General features: G+C 38.2%; 1 protein-coding gene across 1 annotated transcript in view; it reads right to left on the bottom strand.

Moving 5' to 3' along the window:
• The window catches only part of CD96 (CD96 molecule), a 178,752-nt gene that overhangs the window by 90,008 nt on the left and 67,839 nt on the right, over positions 1 to 20,905 (bottom strand). Inside the window, exons 8-10 of the mRNA XM_056826082.1 lie at positions 14,791 to 14,883; positions 11,915 to 12,019; positions 2,180 to 2,269 (exon numbers count right to left, since the gene is read on the bottom strand). Of these exons, the coding sequence (XP_056682060.1) occupies positions 2,180 to 2,269; positions 11,915 to 12,019; positions 14,791 to 14,883 (288 nt within the window). The remainder of the gene's footprint in view (positions 1 to 2,179; positions 2,270 to 11,914; positions 12,020 to 14,790; positions 14,884 to 20,905) is intronic.

Here is a 20,905-nt window from a genome sequence, read left to right as displayed (position 1 = left end):
GAGTATGGGACCCCAGACTGCTTCCCTTACCAGGGGTTCCCAAACTACGCCCCTGAGGCCATTTATCAGGCCCCCTCCAAACTTCCAGAAGGGGCACCTCTTTCATTAGTGGTCAGCGAGAGGAGCACTGTACGTGGTGGCACCACAAAGCGTGGCTTTGCTCATGCACAGTACTACTTCTGGTGACATAATCCTTTGCATGGTGCCTTGTTCTGAGAGTAACTTAATGAGAATGAGGCATCACACAAAGGATTATGTGGCTGCACAATGGAAGAGGTCAACATGGTGAGTGGCGATTTGGGGGAGGGGATTCCAAACGATGTATACTGCTGCCTGGGATAATGGTGGTGGTTATGGGCCTGTGCAAGGTGTAACAGGCCCATCAAAGCCAGTGCTGCAGCCTCCACTATCTCAGGCAGTGGTATACAGATTTGTTCATAGTATTTTTTTATAGTCTGGCCCTCCAATGGTCTGAGGGACAGTGAACCGGCCCCTTGTGTAAAATATTTGGGGACCCCTGCCTTAGAAGATCACGTGGTGAGTGATAAGGCTGACTCCCCTTTTCCTTGTCTCTTTCTGGAGGCACTAGCCTCCAAGGAGGCCCCTATATTAAAGGAGGCCTCGTGGCTGGAAGCCAAGCTAGATTTAATCTTCTGGGAAGGCCCCTTGGCTGAGGCCTCTGAACTCTCCCTGGCTCAGACCAGGCCAGAGAAGATCTTCTTCCCTTTCTCTCTCCCTCATTCTTAATTTCTTCCTTCTATTGTAAATAAACCACCATAAAATTCCATCCTGACTTCAGTATTTCATTGGTATTTAGAATATAATGGTGACTTGGTGACTACTAAAAAATATATTCAGTAGCAACCCTAAATTTTACCCCGTGTTAACAGGAGGAGACTAGAAGAGGGATGATGGACTTAGAGAAGAAAGAGAAACATTTCCTCTCAATGAGCCTCTTTTTTTTCATTCCCTTTGCATTTTTTCAACTTTCCTCCTATTTTATGATCTGGCTCTCACAGGATTCAGTTCATAGAGCCCCACTGGCATTTTTTTCTCAGGAAGCAGTGGATGGCCTTGACTTCATTGATGTCTGACTAAGCTCTAAGCACTCCATAGTTCCTGCTTTAGCCTCCATCATGCTCGTTGGAATACCTTATTCTCATCTGCCCATTCTGCCTTGGGAAATCTTCACAGGCATGGGGGAGACATCTCCCTACCCCACTGATGAGTTGGAGGTCTATCAGTCACATTCAAAGTCTGGCTACTGAGATGCTTTTACCAGGGTCTGGTAGCTTCTTGAAACCACAGGTGAGAGTGGGTGAAAGCACCCCAGAGGTGGATGAGCAGCCCTGAAAAGGGCTTGGCAAGACCTCACACCAGAAGTGCTAATCCTCCCTGAGTACCACAGACACCTCTTTGGAAGTTAGAATAACTTTCTAAGGCTACAATGTTTAGTCAATTCAGTTTTCTTTAATATGATTGCCCCCAAAATGAACCAATCATCTCAGTTTGGTCAAATGGCTAAAAGCAAGAGCAACACTCCCAAATAATTCACAAAATCTTTGTGAAGGAGGACAGGACAGAACAAATTAGGAAATGCTCTGTAAGACTTAATGTGCTATATAAATTTGGGATAGGGCCTGGACCTGTGATGTTATTGGCATGGGGAACCCCCAGTGAGAAAACTCCTTCTAACCAGATCAGCACATTTCCTGCAACTTAAAGATTTCGAATATGAGCTCCTTGAGAGCAGGGGGCACTCTTTTGTCTCTCTTTGCATCTTTAGCATTTAAGGGGTATTACGCCTATGAAGTAGTCACTTATTAGGTGCCTGATACTACATTGGCACACAGTAGGCATTTAGGTACTTATTGACCAACTGACTTAGGGAGTTGCCTAGAACAGTGAGAAGTTAAGTGACTTGAGTAACATCACATTGCCAGTTTGCATCAGAGGTGGCACTTCAGCCCAGGTTTTCTTAGTTTCAAAGCTAGCTCATGCATTATTTCATGACTATAAATTTGAAATTTAAAAACAATGGCTTTGTTGTGTTTATTTGCCCCCAATTGAGGAAACTTCAGTGTAGTCCTCTAATATCCTATAAACTGCTCCCATTTCAGTTAAATAATAATTAAGAGCTTTCTTTTAAAGAAAAATAATATGCAAGAAGCTTCCTTACCTGTTGTGTCTGTGCTGCTGAGAGAAGGTGTAGCGACAGAGACATCAGATGCTGTGATATTGGATGGATGTGTTGAAGTATTTGTGTAACCTGCAATGGAAACAACAAGTAGAGTACTTATATTTCTATTATAGTGTAGAAAGAGTATTTGTGGTGCTGTGGAAACCAATCATTGAACTTTAAATGGGAAGTTTTAGGTCTAAATCGTAGTTCTGCCAATTACTAGTTCTGGGGAAATTATTTAACTTTCCTAAGTCTCAATTTACTCATCTGTCAAAATAAGGGTAATAAGATTTTCACTATTCAGCTCACAGGGATGTTTTCAAAAAGTGCTTTGTGAACTCTAATGATTTACATGTATGAATTATAACTCATTCATAGGAAAGGGCAACTAGGTAGTACAATGGAAAGAGTTTGGGTGCTTAGAGTCAGGAGAACTTGAATTCAAATCTAGCCTCAAATGGTTATTAGCAGTGTGACCTTAGACAAGTCACTTACTCAAGTTCAGTTTCCTAATCTATAAAATGATTTGGAGAAAGAAATGGTAAACCACTCCAGTATCTTTCCAAAGAAAAACCCAAATGGAGTCACAAAGAGTCAGACAGGACTGTAAGAACTGAACAGTAACATTCATAATATCAAATGAGATAATGTATAAAAAATGCTTTGTAATGTTAATTGGTGACATTCTCCTGTAGTTCCCACTCCTGGGGAGGGTGAGGTTGCTAGATAGCTTAAACTCGGGGGTTTCTGAGTTGCAGTAGACTAAGCTGATCAGAGGTCCTCATGAAGGTTGGCACCAAAGTGGTAAGCTCCTGGGGAGCAATGGGTGCCACCAGGATGCCTAAGAAGGGATCAACCAGTCCATTTTGGAAATGGAATAGATCAGAGGTTAGGTATTTATGAGGAGTGGGATTGAGCCCTTGAAAGGGCTTCTGCACTTTGAGATAGTTGAAATAGGAAACAAGTTGACATAGGAAAACCCAGCTGCTTTATTTGGCCTCACAGCTCAAGTGAAAGCAGAGTCCTGAGTCTGAGAATATATAAGACATGAGTACTTCAGAAGTACCAATCACAGACTTTCCTTCTAGTTTCACTGCCTTTTGACTATAGGATCATTTGAGGAGTGTCAGATTCTCTTATGTTTAGTCTAAACTTTTGACATTGGAAAAAGTACCATTAACTCCATTGAATGTCCTATTTAGCTGATTACAAATGAAGCAAGGCTTCATTGTATTTCTAAGTAAAATTGAAAGCAAATGTCACCTTATTTCTTTCAATGGGGACATTGTAACATGACCATTCACTATGTATTTCTATAGTATCTCTAACTTGCTCAGGTTTCTTGACAAATGTGCTATTCCACTTTATTGGGTCTTTCTGGGGCACAGAAAGCCATTAAGACACCAGTGACATTAACTGGGGTACAGTACTTCAAAAAATACACCTTCTTTTTAAAAACACTGTAGAAGGAGCCTCATCAATCCCAATTGTCCTAAGATTGATGCTGACCTTCAGCCTCCATGGAAAGGAGCTATGCAGTGTGAATGCTTAATTTCTGCTCCATGCTCTACATTCAAATGTGAGAAGCTATCTAATGTAGTTCAGGGGAAGGAATGTGGGATTCAGAGCCAGAGGAATTTGGATTTGAAGTTCTGCCACACTTCAGACCTCATTTTCTTCATCTGTAAAAGGATGCGAGTGAACTGCTTGATCTCTGAGGTCCCATTCTAGCTTGATTTTATGAAATGGGATAGATATATTTCCTAAATGGTTGAAGAGGACAATGTGTGTAGTTGAGGAAGAATTTTTAGAACTCTTCTAGGGAAAACCAATAGTAAATAGTACAGGGCTTTAAGCGTAGTGTTATAGACGTTACAAATTAATTTGAAAAATAGAATAGCTGTGTGTCCCCATCTTTAGAGAGAGGTCTTATACAAAAGGAAACATTTCATAAATGATTAATCAACAAATATTCGTGATATACCAGTCATTGAGTTTAGCTATGCAATATACAGAAATTAAAGGAAAGATAAAAATTATTGGCACCACATAAAGATAATTCTTGATTTACTTAAGTGAACTAGTCTGCAGAGCTCTATGTAAAGCAATTTTTAAGTAATATTTATTTGCCACTGACATAGAGAGGGAAACAGGAAGGGGGCCTGAATGCCCACAGAGGGAGGGGGCTGATTTGGTATCTAAGAATTTGGGGGTGTGGTGGGACAGGGAAGTGAGAGCAAGAAGAGAAACATGTAGGGTGGGGCCAGCCACATGAGGACCTGGCTAGAACATTGGAAGAATTTGGGCCAGACATGGAGTCTGGACATAGACAGAAAAACTAATAAGTGTCTGAGACCAGATTTGATCCCAGGACTTTCCATCTCTAGGCCTGGCCCTCTATGTACTGACCCACCTAGCTGCCCCCACATGGCGTTGTTTTTTTTTTATTTTTAAACAATAATATAATATCCTAACTACCTCCCAAGTTCTGGGGATGAAATGGAAAAGTATTTGTGAAAGCATACTTCACTATAAAATGCAGGATGTTGTTTAGTCATATCTGGCTCTTCATAATCCCATTTTGGGAAGTTTTCTTGGTAAAGATATTAATGGGGTTTGCCATTTCCTTCTTGAGCTCATTTTACAGATGAGGAAACTGAGGCAACAGAGTGAAGTGATTCGCCCAGGATTCTATAGCTAGTAAATGAATGAGGCCAGTTTCGAACTGAGCATGAGCTTCCTGCCTGTGACTCTATCCATTGAAAGTGCAATATAAATGTAAGCTATTATTATTACTATTACAACTATTTTAAATTTTTTAAATTATACTTTTATCTACCTAATCAGTTTCTAATCTTCTCAAGAGCATAACTATATCCTCTACCTTTCGTTATAATAATTATTAGTATTAATAGTTCATATTTATATAGCACTTCAAGATTTGTGAAGTAATTTTATGTGCATTGTGACATTTTGTTCTCATGGCAACCCTATTAAGTGGGTGTTACTATTATACCCATTTTATAGATGAGTCCAAAAGAGGTTAAATGACATATCCAGGTTCCTATAGCTAGTAAACATCTAGTAATATATTAATAATAAATATAGGAAGGATTTGAACCCAGATGTTCCCGACTATTATTAGTCTAGCACTTCATCCACTATACTATTTCCTTATGATAAATGATGATGATGATAATGAAAACTATAATTATTAGAATAGAATTGGGAATATAGTCTAGGACTCCATAAAGACATATATCTTTTACTTCAGCCAGGTACCCTGTGTGGTTTTCATAGCATGTAGGAATTTTAATGTTTCCCCATCCCTTTAAAAGCTCTATTTCCATTGCTTTCTGCATTTTGACAAATCCTTCCCCAGAGGGAGAGCAAACAAAGGCTAGATAGTTGTGCCTTGACATAGATGTGTCTAAATTATAGTACATTGGTCCTCTGATCCCAGAAGAGAAGCAGGGGCCTTTGAAGGCAATGATTGACTGTGGCGTTTTCTATGCTGTGGCCTTTTGCTCAAAGAACTTTCAAGGATGGAGCTTATTTGCTTTTTGATTCAATAATGACACTTTAGACTGCAGGGTTAAATACAGGGTTTTAAAATTCCTATAGCAACTCTGGGGGTAAGCTAGAAGGTTAATTTCTATATCTATATAATTAGCCACTGAATTAATGTAGGTTTTGACCATACAAGTAATACTGAAGAAGTTTTTGTGTCTTCTTGGGATCTTGACAATAGGGTTTAACTTCTAAAATTGAAGAAATGTTGTTTTGGAGTTTTCCTCCAATAACGATGTCCTTGGGTTCAAAGTGGTAGGACTCTGCTAGAGAAGACATCTTGTTATTATGAAGCTCTTCCAAAAATTTAAGAAGGTGCAATGATATACCAACTTCTCTTTTAGAGGAGATCAAGGAGCAAGACTTAAAACCATTGAATTAAGAGGTGGAAGGGACCTTAAAGACCATCTAACCCGTTGCATACAACTCTTGCATTTCATAGATGAGCAAACTGAAGCCTTTGGAGATTAAATGATATTCAAATGAATTAGTGGTTTGCCCTACCAGGACCCACTCCCATATATTCAGTAACTTTATCTGTTTAAAAATAAAACCCTTACCTTCTCTCTTAGAATTGATATCAAGTATTGGTTCCAAGGCAGAAGAACAATAAGGGCTAGGTGATAGGGGTTCAGTGAGACTTGCCCAGGGTCACATAACTAGGAAGTATCTGAATTCAGATTTGAAGAGAGAGAGAGAGACAGAGATAGATAGATGGATAGAGAGAGAGAGAGAGAGAGAGAGAGACAGAGAGAGACAGAGACAGAGAGAGACAGAGACAGAGAGAGAGAGAGACAGAGAGAGAGACAGAGACAGAGAGAGATAGAGAGACAAAGAGACAGAGAGACAGAGAGAGAGACAGAGAGAGACAGAGACAGAGAGAGACAGAGAGAGAGACAGAGAGACAGAGAGACAGAGACAGAGAGAGACAGAGACAGAGACAGAGAGAGACAGAGACAGAGAGACAAAGAGACAGAGAGAGAGACAGAGAGACAGAGAGACAGAGAGAGAGATACAGAGAGAGAGAGAGACAGAGAGAGAGTCAGAGAGACAGAGTCAGAGACAGAGAGAGACAGAGACAGAGATAGACAGAGACAGAGACAGAGAGACAAAGAGACAGAGAGAGAGACAGAGAGACAGAGAGACAGAGAGAGAGAGATACAGAGAGAGAGAGACAGAGAGAGAGAGAGCACCACAGTGGATTCCAAACCCACAGTGGGATTATGAGTGCTTTGAAGACAATGGCAGTGTACTTTTAATATATTATAGCACCTTGTACAGTGCTTGGTCCCTAATCCAACACTTAGTACCATGCTTGGCACATGACAGGCTTTTAATAAATCTTTGTCACCTGACTATTGACTGGCCAGTGCTCAGTAAATGCTCACTTCAGAGGCATTTAGAAGACTCAGACACAAGAGGTTAATTCATAGTCCTTTATTGCATTAAGTGCTATTTACTTTCTCTTTGTATCTGTATGATGCTTTTCTGCTTATTAATCCCCACATGCCATTTTCTCCATTTATTTCCTTTGCATTTACTTTTTGTTGGTAACTCTTATTCTTACATGAGCTTTGGTTCTGAATGTATCCTCCCCTCTTCTGGACCAGAGGGCCTAAAGCACTTTGAATGGTTTTCATTACGTATATGTATAGAATCCAAACTCTTTGCCTCACATCTGAATCTCATCTTCCCCACTTAATCCCACATTTCTCCCCACATGAGCTTCTCTGCTTTGAAGAGACTAGCAAATTCACCATTTTCCTTCTCTCCCATCCCTCAAATATTATTCTTGTGCCTTAGATAGCCCTGTTGACTCTTTCCACTTGTCCAAATCCTATCTAGTTTTCAAAGATGAGATCAGACCTCTGTATTAAGGCTTCCATGACCAAGAAAAGCACTTCTCACGTGTACTCCACCTTGTGTCATTACTTATGTTGGTTGTTTGTCTATTGTTAACTTCACATTCAGGCTTTATTGACCATTCCCCTCTCAATGAATTTTTTGTTTTTTCCTCTGAGCTTACAGTCTGAACCTCTCATTTGGCACTGATCATATACTGTCTTCTGATATCACTTGTTTTTGTCCTGTGTATTGTTGTCTGTGTGTTCCATCTCCCCAACTAGAGTGTAAAGTTATGAGGCCAGAGACCATATGGTTGGCTGTGTCTAGCAGAGCACTATGTACATTATTTTGTCACTTAATAAATGTTACAGAGATAGAAAGGAGGCAGAAGGTAGGAGGGAATCTTGCCATTCTTTGAGATATTGCCTAGACAGAGTCATCAGGAAAAAAACAAGTCTCAGATTAAATCTAAGTAATCAGAGTAGGACAAAGTTAAAAACTAAATGGATGTGTTGACAGATATTTCTGAACTAGCCAGCATATAATAATGAGATTGTCACTAAGACAAAGGAAAAAAGGACAAAAAGATTGACTCTGGTGACTTAGTTCTGACATCACTGCTCATTGTTTTCCTCAAATTAATAGGTTTAATTAAATTAGGAATAAAACTAACTTTTCTGTTTTGTCTTAAACACATTAGTTTTTTCCTGATTATAAAAGAAGCAAAAAGAGAATTTTGATAAGCTTTATAATTCAATTGTACTAAGGACAAATGCTTAAAAGTATCTGTTACCTTTGCACTGCTTATTCAGACTTAACTCCTTCCAAGAGGCCCTTGGTGAAAGTGTAATCATACTGCCTGAATAGGAATATTGTCAAAATTAATTTAGACTAGGTCAATTTGAATAGGATTTACTGAATAAATAATAGTACCCTTGATTCATTCATAGATCATTGTCATAAGGATTTTTTTTTTGTGGGAAAAAAGCCATGTGGATCCATAATTATTGGCTTCTCTATTACTTATTTTAATCACAATAGTCCCACCCATCCTTTTTCTTTAAGCGTTTGGAATCTCTCTTCTTTTGTTATCTTGAAAATTCATCGTTGATACTTTAAAAATTATGTTATCTTTACTAAATATTTCTTTTATTTGAACTTGGTTTGGCCCAGCTACTCTTCTAACAGGTTATCTTGCATGTGAATGATAATACCAAATAAGAGTGCCTAATGGATGTAACCATGGTGATAACTTTGTTTAATCTGATTGTCACCATCCAATGAAATATTAAAAATGGAAAATTTTGTTCTCAAGAGCTGTTCTCTGCTGTCATGGAGGATTAATAGGATCTTTAGATGATATTGTGCTAACTGTATCAAGCTTCAGATTACCACAAAACACCTCCAGGAAGATCCACAATCTCCTGAAGAAAAAAAAAAACAACTTGGTCTACCAATAGATAATAGTAAATGTGTATGTTTTTTTTCTGGATAAAAAATACCTATTATCTAGACTATTGCATGTGGTTAGATGGATGGTCCATTGAGTTAATCTGACAGATAACACACCTTGGACAAGTGCTGTATGTGTATTAAAAATGGTCCTCAAACTGAAGAGTAAGAAGAGAACAGTCATTTAGGAAGATATGCAGTACTCTTACCCATTCTAAATTGATCTCTTATGAAAAAAGTCCTTTAAATCCCAATATTCTACCATAATATTTTGCTTATGAATAACAAGGTGCCATAATCTGTGTAGCATCCACTACTGCTATTGATGTAACAATAGATCAGATTTTGCCAACATTGACTTGTGTGACAAAAGTGGTATAAAATATCTCATCTAGGAGGTAATTGATGGAAAAAAAGAGGTCAGCCATGAATTGAAAGCAAGACAGAAAGCCCCACAAAAGTCAGGGTGACTGGTAATGGCCCAGTATGCAGTGGGTGGTCTCAGCATCTTCAATGTCTGACCAAGCTCTAAGCTCTCCCCAGTGGCTTTGGCCACTTTCATAGCCCTTGGAACAAATTGTTCTTTGCCCATTTCACTAGAGGAAGTCTTCACATGCTTGGAGTAGGTACCCCCAACTTACCATGGGTTTGAGGCTTGTCAATAACCCTCAACCTGGTTTAGCACTTTGGCTGAAAAGGTTTTACTAGAGTGTAGCTGTTGTGCATGCTGTTGTGCTTCTTGGAAGCACAGGTGAGAGTTGGGTGAAAAGAAGACACCAAAGGTAGATGAGAAGCCCTGAAGAGGGCTCAGCAAGCCTTGACACCAGAGATACTAGTCCTCCCTAAACATCCTGTACACTCTCATTCACTAAGTATTATTTCTTTCCTAGTAACTTTTAATCCTCATATCTTATTTTTCTCAGTAAATATTGCAACTACCATCAAGTAAGATTCAGCAGACATTTTTTCACATTAAAAAGAGATCCCCATATCCACAGGATTTAAAGCTTGAAGAGAATTCGGAAGTCATCATATCTACTCACCTCATTCTACATAGGAAGAAACTGAGGTCCAGATAAGTAAAGTGACTTACATACGATCCCAGAGTTGGCATTCAAAAATGAGAGCTAGGTTGCTAGAGGAAGGACTCTAAGGAAAATTTAGTGAATACCATGGGCCAATATCACAGAGAATAAGAAGGCAAGGAGGTTGTAATTAGTGTCAATGAAAGGTTCATCTATATTACAAGATCACAAATACACTGAAGTGGGCAAGGAGAAGGAATTCATATAGGAGCAATCCACAGGAGCCTTATTTCCAATAAGTGCCTTCCTATCTCAGTGGAAAAAGAATACTCTCTTTGGAGTTGCCTAAAAGACATGGTATCTAGGATCATAGGGTTTGTGGCAGGAAATGACTTTAGAGTTCTATGAATCCAACTCTCTTTTCATTAAACCACAGTGCCCAAGTGAGCTGCTTAAAGATAATGATAATTTCAAGATCATACTAAATATTTATTGAGTTTTTCTCAGTGACTACATTGTTTTTTAGTGTTAAATGAGGTAGTTTGGAAGTTGTTGATTTTTTTTAACTATTGAAGAAGATCAATGACACCACACAGTGATGTTTTGACTTGTGCATGAACTGGATTTAAGTGAGGCAGAGTCACTCAAAGTTGTCAGACTCACTTTCTCTTTCAAGCCTTGAAGTCCAGTGGAAAGGTAAAAGGCAGAATGGGTGATGACTCAGGAAGCAGTGGATGGCCTTGACTTCATTGATGTCTGACTAAGCTCTAAGCACTCCATAGTTCCTGCTTTAGCCTCCATCATGCTCGTTGGAATACCTTATTCTCATCTGCCCATTCTGCCTTGGGAAATCTTCACAGGCATGGGGGAGACATCTCCCTACCCCACTGATGAGTTGGAGGTCTATCGGTTACATTCAAACTGGCTTAGTCTGGCTACTGAGATGCTTTTACCAGGGTCTGGTAGCTTCTTGAAACCACAGGTGAGAGTGGGTGAAAGCACCCCAGAGGTGGATGAGCAGCCCTGAAAAGGGCTTGGCAAGACCTCACACCAGAAGTGCTAATCCTCCCTGAGTACCACAGACACCTCTTTGGAAGTTAGAATAACTTTCTAAGGCTACAATGTTTAGTGAATTCAGTTTTCTTTAATATGATTGCCCCCCAAATGAACAAATCATCTCAGTTTGGTCAAATGGCTAAAAGCAAGAGCAACACTCCCAAATAATTCACAAAATCTTTGTGAAGGAGGACAGGACAGAATAAATTAGGAAATGCTCTGTAAGACTTAATGTGCTATATAAATTTGGGATAGGGCCTGGACCTGTGATGTTATTGGCATGGGGAACTCCCAGTGAGAAAACTCCTTCTAACCAGATCAGCACATTTCCTGCAACTTAAAGATTTCGAATATGAGCTCCTTGAGAGCAGGGGGCACTCTTTTGTCTCTCTTTGCATCTTTAGCATTTAAGGGGTATTAAGCCTATGAAGTAGTCACTTATTAGGTGCCTGATACTACATTGGCACACAGTAGGCATTTAGATACTTATTGACCAACTGACTTAGGGAGTTGCCTAGAACAGTGAGAAGTTAAGTGACTTGAGTAACATCACATTGCCAGTTTGCATCAGAGGTGGCACTTCAGCCCAGGTTTTCTTAGTTTCCAAGCTAGCTCTTATGCATTATTTCATGACTATAAATTTGAAATTTAAAAACAATGGCTTTGTTATGTTTATTTGCCCCCAATTGAGGAAACTTCAGTGTAGTCCTCTAATATTCTATAAACTGCTCCCATTTCAGTTAAATAATAATTAAGAGCTTTCTTTTAAAGAAAAATAATATGCAAGAAGCTTCCTTACCTGTTGTGTCTGTGCTGCTGAGAGAAGGTGTAGCGACAGAGACATCAGATGCTGTGATATTGGATGGATGTGTTGAAGTATTCGTGTAACCTGCAATGGAAACAACAAGTAGAGTACTTATATTTCTATTATAGTGTAGAAAGAGTATTTGTGATGCTATGGAAACAAATCATTGGACTTTAAATGGGAAGTCTTTGGTCTAAGTTGTAGCTCTGCCAATTACTAGTTCTGGGGAAATTATTTAACTTTCCTAAGTCTCAATTTACTCATCTGTCAAAATAAGGGTAATAAGATTTTCATTATTCAGCTCACAGAGATGTTTTTAAAAAGTGCTTTGTGAACTCTAATGATTTACATATATTGTAAACCTTAAAATTTCTTAGACTTATGAATGTTGGAATTTTCAGCATTGGAATATGAACCCCATTGGCAAGGGAGGTTCCTCCTCCTCCCTTCTTAAGATTACTTTAAGACAGAAACCTTTTGCTGAACAATGGAAAGGGCTTTGACCTATGCTTAAGCATAGAACAGGAATTTCTCTGAGTCATGATTGATTTTAGAATTGATACAATCGAGATACTTGGAATGACAGAACCAGGTCTTGGAAATTACAATCTCCACCCTACTTAGTCCTAACAGGATTTAGGAAGGGCTGCAGCATAGATCAAAATTTAATTATTCCAATCTCTACCCTACTCAGGGTAACAGGATTTAGGAAGGGCTGTAGCAAAGGATCAAGATTTAATTATTGAGAATATAACCTTCAACAGACATGTGCAAAGCCACAGACCTCTGGGCGGTCCTGGGTTAAGCTAGAGCCACCATTGGCACAGGGAAGACATGGACAGTGATTGGTAGATGTGAGAACTGAGGGGAGGGAACTTGGATGGTTTCCTTAAAGATAGCGGGGTCTGAGGACTGAGGGGGTTGGAGAGTTTTGGCTCTGAGTGGTTGGAGAGGTGCTCTGAGAAGCTTGCTCTGAAGGAAGCTGGAGGTCGAGGCCCCTGACACTGTTTCTCCATTTTGGTCACGTGAGTAATAGGGACTGATCTCCTTTCTTTGCCCCAGCTATCTAAGGGCTTGGGCCTTTTGGTTCAGCCTAAACAGAAGGGGTATTTAAGCCCTATTCCCTTCTCTCCCCTTTCTCTCTCCCTCTCTCTCTCTATCTCTAATACCTTTCTTCATCCTGTTTTTAATTAAAACTTTATAAAAGGTTGACTGCTGACTTGAGTTTTCATTTAGGAATTACATAGCTGAATTCCTTGGCAACCTTAAATTAATATATATCAGTCTTTTAAAGTGATTTCCTTGTCACAATATGAATTATTATAACTCATTCATAGGAAAGGGCAACTAGGTAGTACAATGGAAAGAGTTTGGGTGCTTAGAGTCAGGAGAACCTGAATTCAAATCCAGCCTCAAACGGTTATTAGCAGTGTGACCTTGGACAAGTCACTTACTCAACTTCAGTTTCCTAATCTATAAAATGATTTGGAGAAAGAAATGGTAAACCACTCCAGTATCTTTCCAAAGAAAACCCCAAATGGAGTCACAAAGAGTCAGACAGGACTGTAAGAACTGAACAGTAACATTCATAATATCAAATGAGATAATGTATAAAAAATGCTTTGTAATGTTAATTGGTGACATTCTCCTGTAGTTCCCACTCCTGGGGAGGGTGAGGTTGCTAGATAGCTTAAACTTGGGGGTTTCTGAGTTGCAGTAGACTAAGCTGATCTGAGGTCCTCATGAAGGTTGGCACCAATGTGGTAAGCTCCTGGGGAGCAATGGGTGCCACCAGGATGCCTAAGAAGGGATCAACCAGTCCATGTTGGAAATGGAAAAGATCAGAGGTTAGGTATTTATGAGGAGTGGGATTGGGCCCTTGAAAGGGCTTCTGCACTTTGAGATAGTTGAAATAGGAAATAAGTTGACATAGGAAAACGCAGCTGCTTTATTTGGCCTCACAGCTCAAGTGAAAGCAGAGTCCTGAGTCTGAGAATATATAAGACATGAGTACTTCAGAAGTTATGTGGAGTAGCAATCAGTCAAAAGAACCCCCAAAGTATGTAGACACCCCCACATTTCCACCTCCACCTCCTCCCCATCCCTCCATATTCTGTAATAATAGACAGAAGTTGGTCCCCCTGGATGCAAGAAACTCATACTGTGAGGGGAGGGGATTTCGTCAGAATGTGAGGTTTAAGCAGGATCGTAATCCTGTATACTTTAAAAATGGCTTTGGCATAGAACATGGAATCAGTGCCAAATGTGGGAGGGGGCATTCCTAATTAGACCCAGGTCTGCTTGACTCCAAATCCAATATTTTTCACCATAATCCCTAGTTATGAAGGGAAAAAAAGATATATCCTTGCAGTATTAAAATGCTAACATTGTTACTGCTACAATCCAGTTTTTTTGTTAGTTTTTTAAAAACAAAGTAAGAATGTATATATGCTTATAGATATTTGCATTGCTATTTACTGATGTCCTTCACCTCTTAATTTGATATCTATGCTTTGGTATAATTATTAAATGTGTTCTCCTCATTTGGTGCTATTGGCTACTCAGCCTTTCAAGCCCATTCTAATGTAGTATAAAAACTGGTCTGTGGTCTTACTAAAAAAAATGAGTGTAGAAGAACCACTAAAAACCCATCTCCCACACTGTTAGTAATTTAAAATGCTTTACATACACCTACTTGGATTTGGACCTGGTGCAGTATTATATCAACATCTATTTATGTATATATATAATAATACATTTTTATATATAATATTGATAATAGCATATTTTAATATGGTTAAATAATAAATAGTAGCTCTTTCTTTTAGAGAAAACAGATGTAGAAGTCTTCTTACCTGCTGCTGTGCCTGTGCTACTGAGGGAAGATGTAAAGGCAGAGAAGGTAGATTCTGTGAAATTGGATGAATCTGTTGGAGTATTCACATAGCCTACAATAAGAACAGCAAATATACATATATATGTCACTCTCTCTATAAAAATTTCTTCTTGCTTCTCCATCTACTAACCAGCAGCTTTCTTCTTAGGCATGTGCTTTCCCCCTCACTCCATCACCTGCTTTCCAGCTCTTCTTTCTACCTATTAGAATGTAAGCTCCTTGGAGGCAAGGACTATTACTTTTGCTTATAATTATATTTATTTTCTTGGTATAAGTATACATATGTATACATATATAAAGATATTTTTATATTCTCCAATATTTTGCCCAGAGTCTGGCACATAGAGTACATTTTTAATAAATGCACTCTGTACCTGTCAGATCTATGGGAAAGAAAAGAATTTAAGACCAAGCAAGAGTTAGAAAATGTTACAGAATGTAAAATTTGATTACATTAAATTAAAAAAAGGTTTTCTACAGATAAAACCAATGCAACCAAAATAAGAAGGGAAGCAACAAATTGGGGAAAAAATCTTTATAACAAAAACCTCTAACAAAGGTCTAATTACTCAGATTTATAAGGAGCTAAATCAATTGCACAAAAAATCAAGCCATTACCCAATTATTAAATGGGCAAGGGAAATGAATAGGCAATTTTCAGATAAAGAAATCAAAACTACCAAGAAGCAATAGGTACTTCTGGATAAACATAGTGGCAGTGTAGACCTAGGACTTTTCCTCTCCTCACCACCTACCAATATATACTACTTCAAAAGGCCCCAAACCCCCAAATTTATATGAATAAAGGGGCTCTACAGTAGGGCACAGCATTGAAGGTATATGGGATTTAGGCATTTCCACACTATAAGGAGGTGAAATAACTTCCACCAAAATGTGAGCTGATCAACCCTCCCCCACCCCACCTACGAAGCCAGAGTCAGAGCCAGTGCACTAAAATCAGTGAGTGAGTGAGGGGCACCTCTAGGTCCTGGCAGCTGACTATGACCACCAAAGACTTACCCCTGAGAGCAGTTAGAGATGAGACCCCAGTAGGTTGAAGAGCTCAGACCTTGGGTGCCTGCAGGGAGATAGTACAGAGAAAGGCAGCAAACAATAGAAGCTGCAGAGACTCAAGAGGTGGCCTCAGGCAAAAACCTAGTTCCTTAGCTACATACAGAGAGCTATACTGCCCTCCTCACTCAGATTTCTGATTTCAAAGGGAAGGAAAAACCACCATAGTGATGGCAAACAGTGCCCAGGAACAACTTCCCAACACCAAGACACAAATATGGTATTGATTCCAAAGCCAGGCAGGTCAAAAACAGAGAAAGAACATTATAGACAGATTTCCTCAATGAACATTGATGTAAAAATCCTAAATAGAATACTAGCAAAAAGACTCCATCAAGTTATCACGAAGGATATTCATTATGAGCAGGTGGGATTTATACCAGGAATGCAAGGATGGTTCAATATGAGGAAAACCATCCACATAATTGACCACATCAATAAGCAAACCAATAAAAATCATATGATTATCTCAATAGATGCAGAAAAAGCCTTTGATAAAATACAACACCCATTCCTATTGAAAACACTAGAAAGCATAATAATAGGAGCGCCTTTTCTAAAATTAATAAACAGTATACATCTAAAACCATCAGCAAACATCATCTGCAATGGGAATAAATTAGAAGCATTCCTAATAAGATCAGGAATGAAATAAGGATGCCCATTATCACCTCTATTATTTAACATTGTACTAAAAACACTAACAGTAGCAATTAGAGAACAAAAAGAAATTGAAGGTATTAAAATGAGCAATGAGGAGATCAAGCTATCACTCTTTGTGGATGATATGAGGATCTGCTTAAAGAATCATAGAGAATCAATTAAAAAGCTAGTGGAAATAATCAACAACTTTAGCAAAGTTGCAGAATACAAAATAAACCCACATAAGTCATCAGCATTTCCATATAGTTCCCACACATCTCAGCAGCGAGAATTAGAAAGAGAAATTCCATTTAAAACTACCCTAAACAATATAAAATACTTAGGAATCTATTTGCCAAGATAAACACAGGAACTATATGAACACAACTACAAAATACTTTCCACACAATTAAAACTAGGTATAAATAACTGGAAAAACATTAATTGCTCATGGGTAGGACAAACTAACATTATAAAAATAATAATTCAACCCAAACTTATTTACTTGTTGAGTGCCATACCCATCGAGCAACCAAGAAACTTTTTTATTGAATTAGAAAAAAACATAACAAAGTTCATTTGAAAGAAAAAAGATCAAGGATATTCAGGGAAATAATGAAAAAAAATATGAAGGAAGGTGGCCTAGCAGTACCAGATTTCAAATTATACTATAAAGCAGTGGTCATCAAAACAATATGGTACTGGCGAAGAGACAGAAAGGAGGACTAATGGAATGGACTTGGAGTAAGTGACCTCAGCAAGACAGTCTATGACATGCCCAAAGATCCCAGCATTTGGGACACATATCCAGTATTTGATAAAAAACTGCTGGGGAAATTGGAAGACAGTGTGGGAGAGATTAGGCTTGGATCAACACCTCACACCCTACACCAAGATAAACTCAGAATAGGTGAATGACTTGAACATAAAGAAGGAAACTATAAGTAAATTATGTGAACACAGAACAGTATGCATGTCAGACCTTTGGGAAGGGAAATATTTTAAAACCAAGCAAGACTTAGAGTCACAAAATATAAAATGAATAATTTTGATTACATCAAATTAAAAAGTTTTAGTACAAACAAAACCAATGTAACCAAGATGAGAAGGGAAATAACAAACTGGGAAACAATCTTCATAACAAAAACCTCTGACAAAGGTCTAATTACTCAAATTTATTAAGAGATAAATTAATTATACAAAAAATCAAGGCATTCTCCAATTGATATATGGGCAATGGACATGAATAGGCAATTTTCAGATAAAGAAAACAAAACTATTAATAAGCACATGAAAAAGTGTTCTAAATCTCTTATAATCAGAGAGATGCAAATCAAAACAACTCTGAGGTATCACCTCACACCTAGCTGATTGGCTAACATGACAGCAAAGGAAAGTAATGAATGCTGGAGGGGATGTGGCAAAATTGGGACATTAATGCACTGCCGGTGGAGTTGTGAATTGATCCAACCATTCTGGAGGGCAATTTGGAACTATGCCCAAAGGGCGATAAAAGACTGTCTGCCCTTTGATCCAGCCATAGCATTGCTGGGTTTGTACCCCAAATAAATAATAAGGAAAAAGATGTACAAGAATATTCATTGCTGTCTTTGGGGTGGCAAAAATTGGAAAATTAGGGGATGCCCTCTGATTGGGGAATGACTGAACAAATTGTGGTATATGTTGGTGACGGAATACTATTGTGCTCAAAGGAATGATGAACTGGAGGAGTTCCATGTGAAGTGGAACAACCTACAGGAATTGATACTGAGTGAAAGGAGCAGAACCAGGAGAACATTATACATAGAGATTGATACATTGGGGTAAAATTGAATGTAATGAACTTCTCTATTAGTAGCAATGCAATGATCCAGAACAATTCAGAGGGATTTATGAGAAAGAACATTGTCCACATCCAAAGGAAGAACTGTGGGAGCAGAAACACAGAAGAAAAACAATTGCTTGATCACATGGGTTGATGGGGATATGCTTGGGGATGTAGACTAAATGATCACTCTAGTACAAACATCAAAAATATGAAAAAAAGTTTTGATCAAGGACACATGTAAAACCTAGTGGAACTGTGTGTCGGCTATGGGAGCGGGTTGGGGAAGTGGAACAAAAGAAAATGACTCTTGTAACCAAGGAAAAATATTCTAAGTTGACTAATTAAATACAATTTTTAAAAAACAATAGGTATCAGAGACAGCAATGAAAAAAAAAACTATCAAGAAGCACATGAAAAAGTTTTCTAAATATCTTAGAATTAGCGAAATACAAATCCAAACAAATCTGATAGCAGATTGGCTAATATGACAGCAAAGGAAATTAATAAATGTTGGAGGGGATGTGGTAAAATTGGGACACTAATTCACTTCTGGTGGAGTTGTGAGTTGATCCTAGCATTCTGGAAGGCAATATTATGCCTAAAGGGCTTTAAATGACTGCCTGCCCTTTGATCCAGCCATACTACTACTGGGTTTGTACCCCCAAAGAGATAATAAGAAAAAAGACATGTACAAAAATATTTATAGCTGTGCTCTTTGTGGCAGCAAAAAATTGGAAAACGAGGGGCTGTCCTTTGATTGGAGAATGGCTGAACAAATTGTGGTATTTGGTGGTGATGGAATATTATCGTGCCAAAAGGAATAATGAACTAGAAGAAAACCATTTGTACTGGAATGATCTCCAGGAATTGATGCAGAGTGAAAGGGGCAGAACCAGGAGAACATTGTACACAGAGACTGAAAAACTGTTGCACAATCGAACGTAACAGACTTCTCTACTAGCAGTAATGCAATAATCTAGGACAATTCTGAGGCACTTATGAGAAAGAACGCTATTCACATCCAGAGAAAGAACTGTGGAATTAGAAAAACAGAAGAAACACCTTTCCTTAATCACATGGTTCAGTGGGGATATGATTGGGGATGTAGACTCTAAGTAATCACTCTTTTGCAAATATTTATAATGTGGAAAAAGATTTTGATCAATGATACATGTAAACCCCAGTGGAATTGCTTGTTAGCTACAGGAGGGGGGAGGGAAGGAAAGGAATATGAATCATGTAACCATGGAAAAATATTCCAAATTAATTAAATAAATAAAAAATTAATGCACTCTGTCCCGGCCCCTCTCTATTGTTGTTTGTCTTTCTCTATTTCTCTGTCTGTCATCTGTCTCTTGCCATTCCTACTTCTTTTGAGAGTATCTCAAGGAGTATGATGCTGGGATCTAAATATCATAGTTCCATTATTCTTTTTTTTTAAGGATTAATTCTAAGACTGAGGAGCAGTAAGGACTTAACAAGTGGGGTTAAGTGACTTGCCCAGGATCAAAGAACCAAGAAGTATCTGAGGTCAGATTCCACTATTCTTCACTTGAGAAAACAGTTTTCTGCAATGTTTTGTATCATTTTTTAAAAATTTTCTTCTATTTTTAGTATACTTTTAATTTATATCATTGAATGTCCTTCACTTAGTTGGAAATCTAAGAGAAAGTAATGTGAAATGATTTGCTTAATGTTAGAAAGCCAGAACTCAAACAACTTCTCACATTTACATGCTGCTTTAAACTTCATACAAAAATTTTTGGGAGTTTTGTTTCATTTTATTTTGGGGGGAGATAGATATTATAGACATTCCATTTTATAGGTGAAGAAAGTGAGGCTTAGACAAATATAGGGACTTGTCCAAAATCCTACACTTAAGTGAGTGGCAGAGCTAGGATGGAAACTCCAGGTCTTTTTACTCCAAGATCGATTATAAATCTAATACTTTTTCTACCATACAGAGAACCAAGGCTTAACAATAGACCTAAAATGCAATTAACTAGGAGAGTTGGTAGGTTTTTTTCAGATGGGTGAGAGAGACTTTTTTGGGAAGAGATTCCTTCTTAAAACATTTCAAAGCATGACTATGTATGTACATAAGTGACTATGAAGGGACTACCAAGCACTCTCCTGGCATTTTCTAGGATGAAACTTATTAAGCCATGTAAGTATGTTATGGATCTGAGTAATATTTGGAAAAGATTCCACTGTGGATGATGATGAAAATAATAACCAAGACATATATAGCACATTAAGGTTTACAAAGCCCTTTATATATGTTAACTCATTTTGTCTTTATGGAAACTTTGTGAAGTAGGTGCCATTACTACCATGTTTAGTATAATACTTGGCAAAGATCAAATGATTAATGAATACTCTTCACTTATTCAGATGATGGATTTCTAGAGTTGGGAAGGACTTGAAATTATCTATTTCTAATGTCATAGATTTAGAGCTAGAAGGAACCTTACAGATAATATGGTCCAATACTCTCATTTTATATATGAGGAAAATAAGTTTCAGAAAGGCT

Source organism: Monodelphis domestica, chromosome 4 (genome assembly GCF_027887165.1).
Source record: "Monodelphis domestica isolate mMonDom1 chromosome 4, mMonDom1.pri, whole genome shotgun sequence".
Taxonomy (NCBI): Eukaryota; Metazoa; Chordata; class Mammalia; order Didelphimorphia; family Didelphidae; genus Monodelphis; species Monodelphis domestica.
Note: the sequence above shows the minus strand (reverse complement) of the source record. Positions and strands in the feature narration are given on the sequence as shown.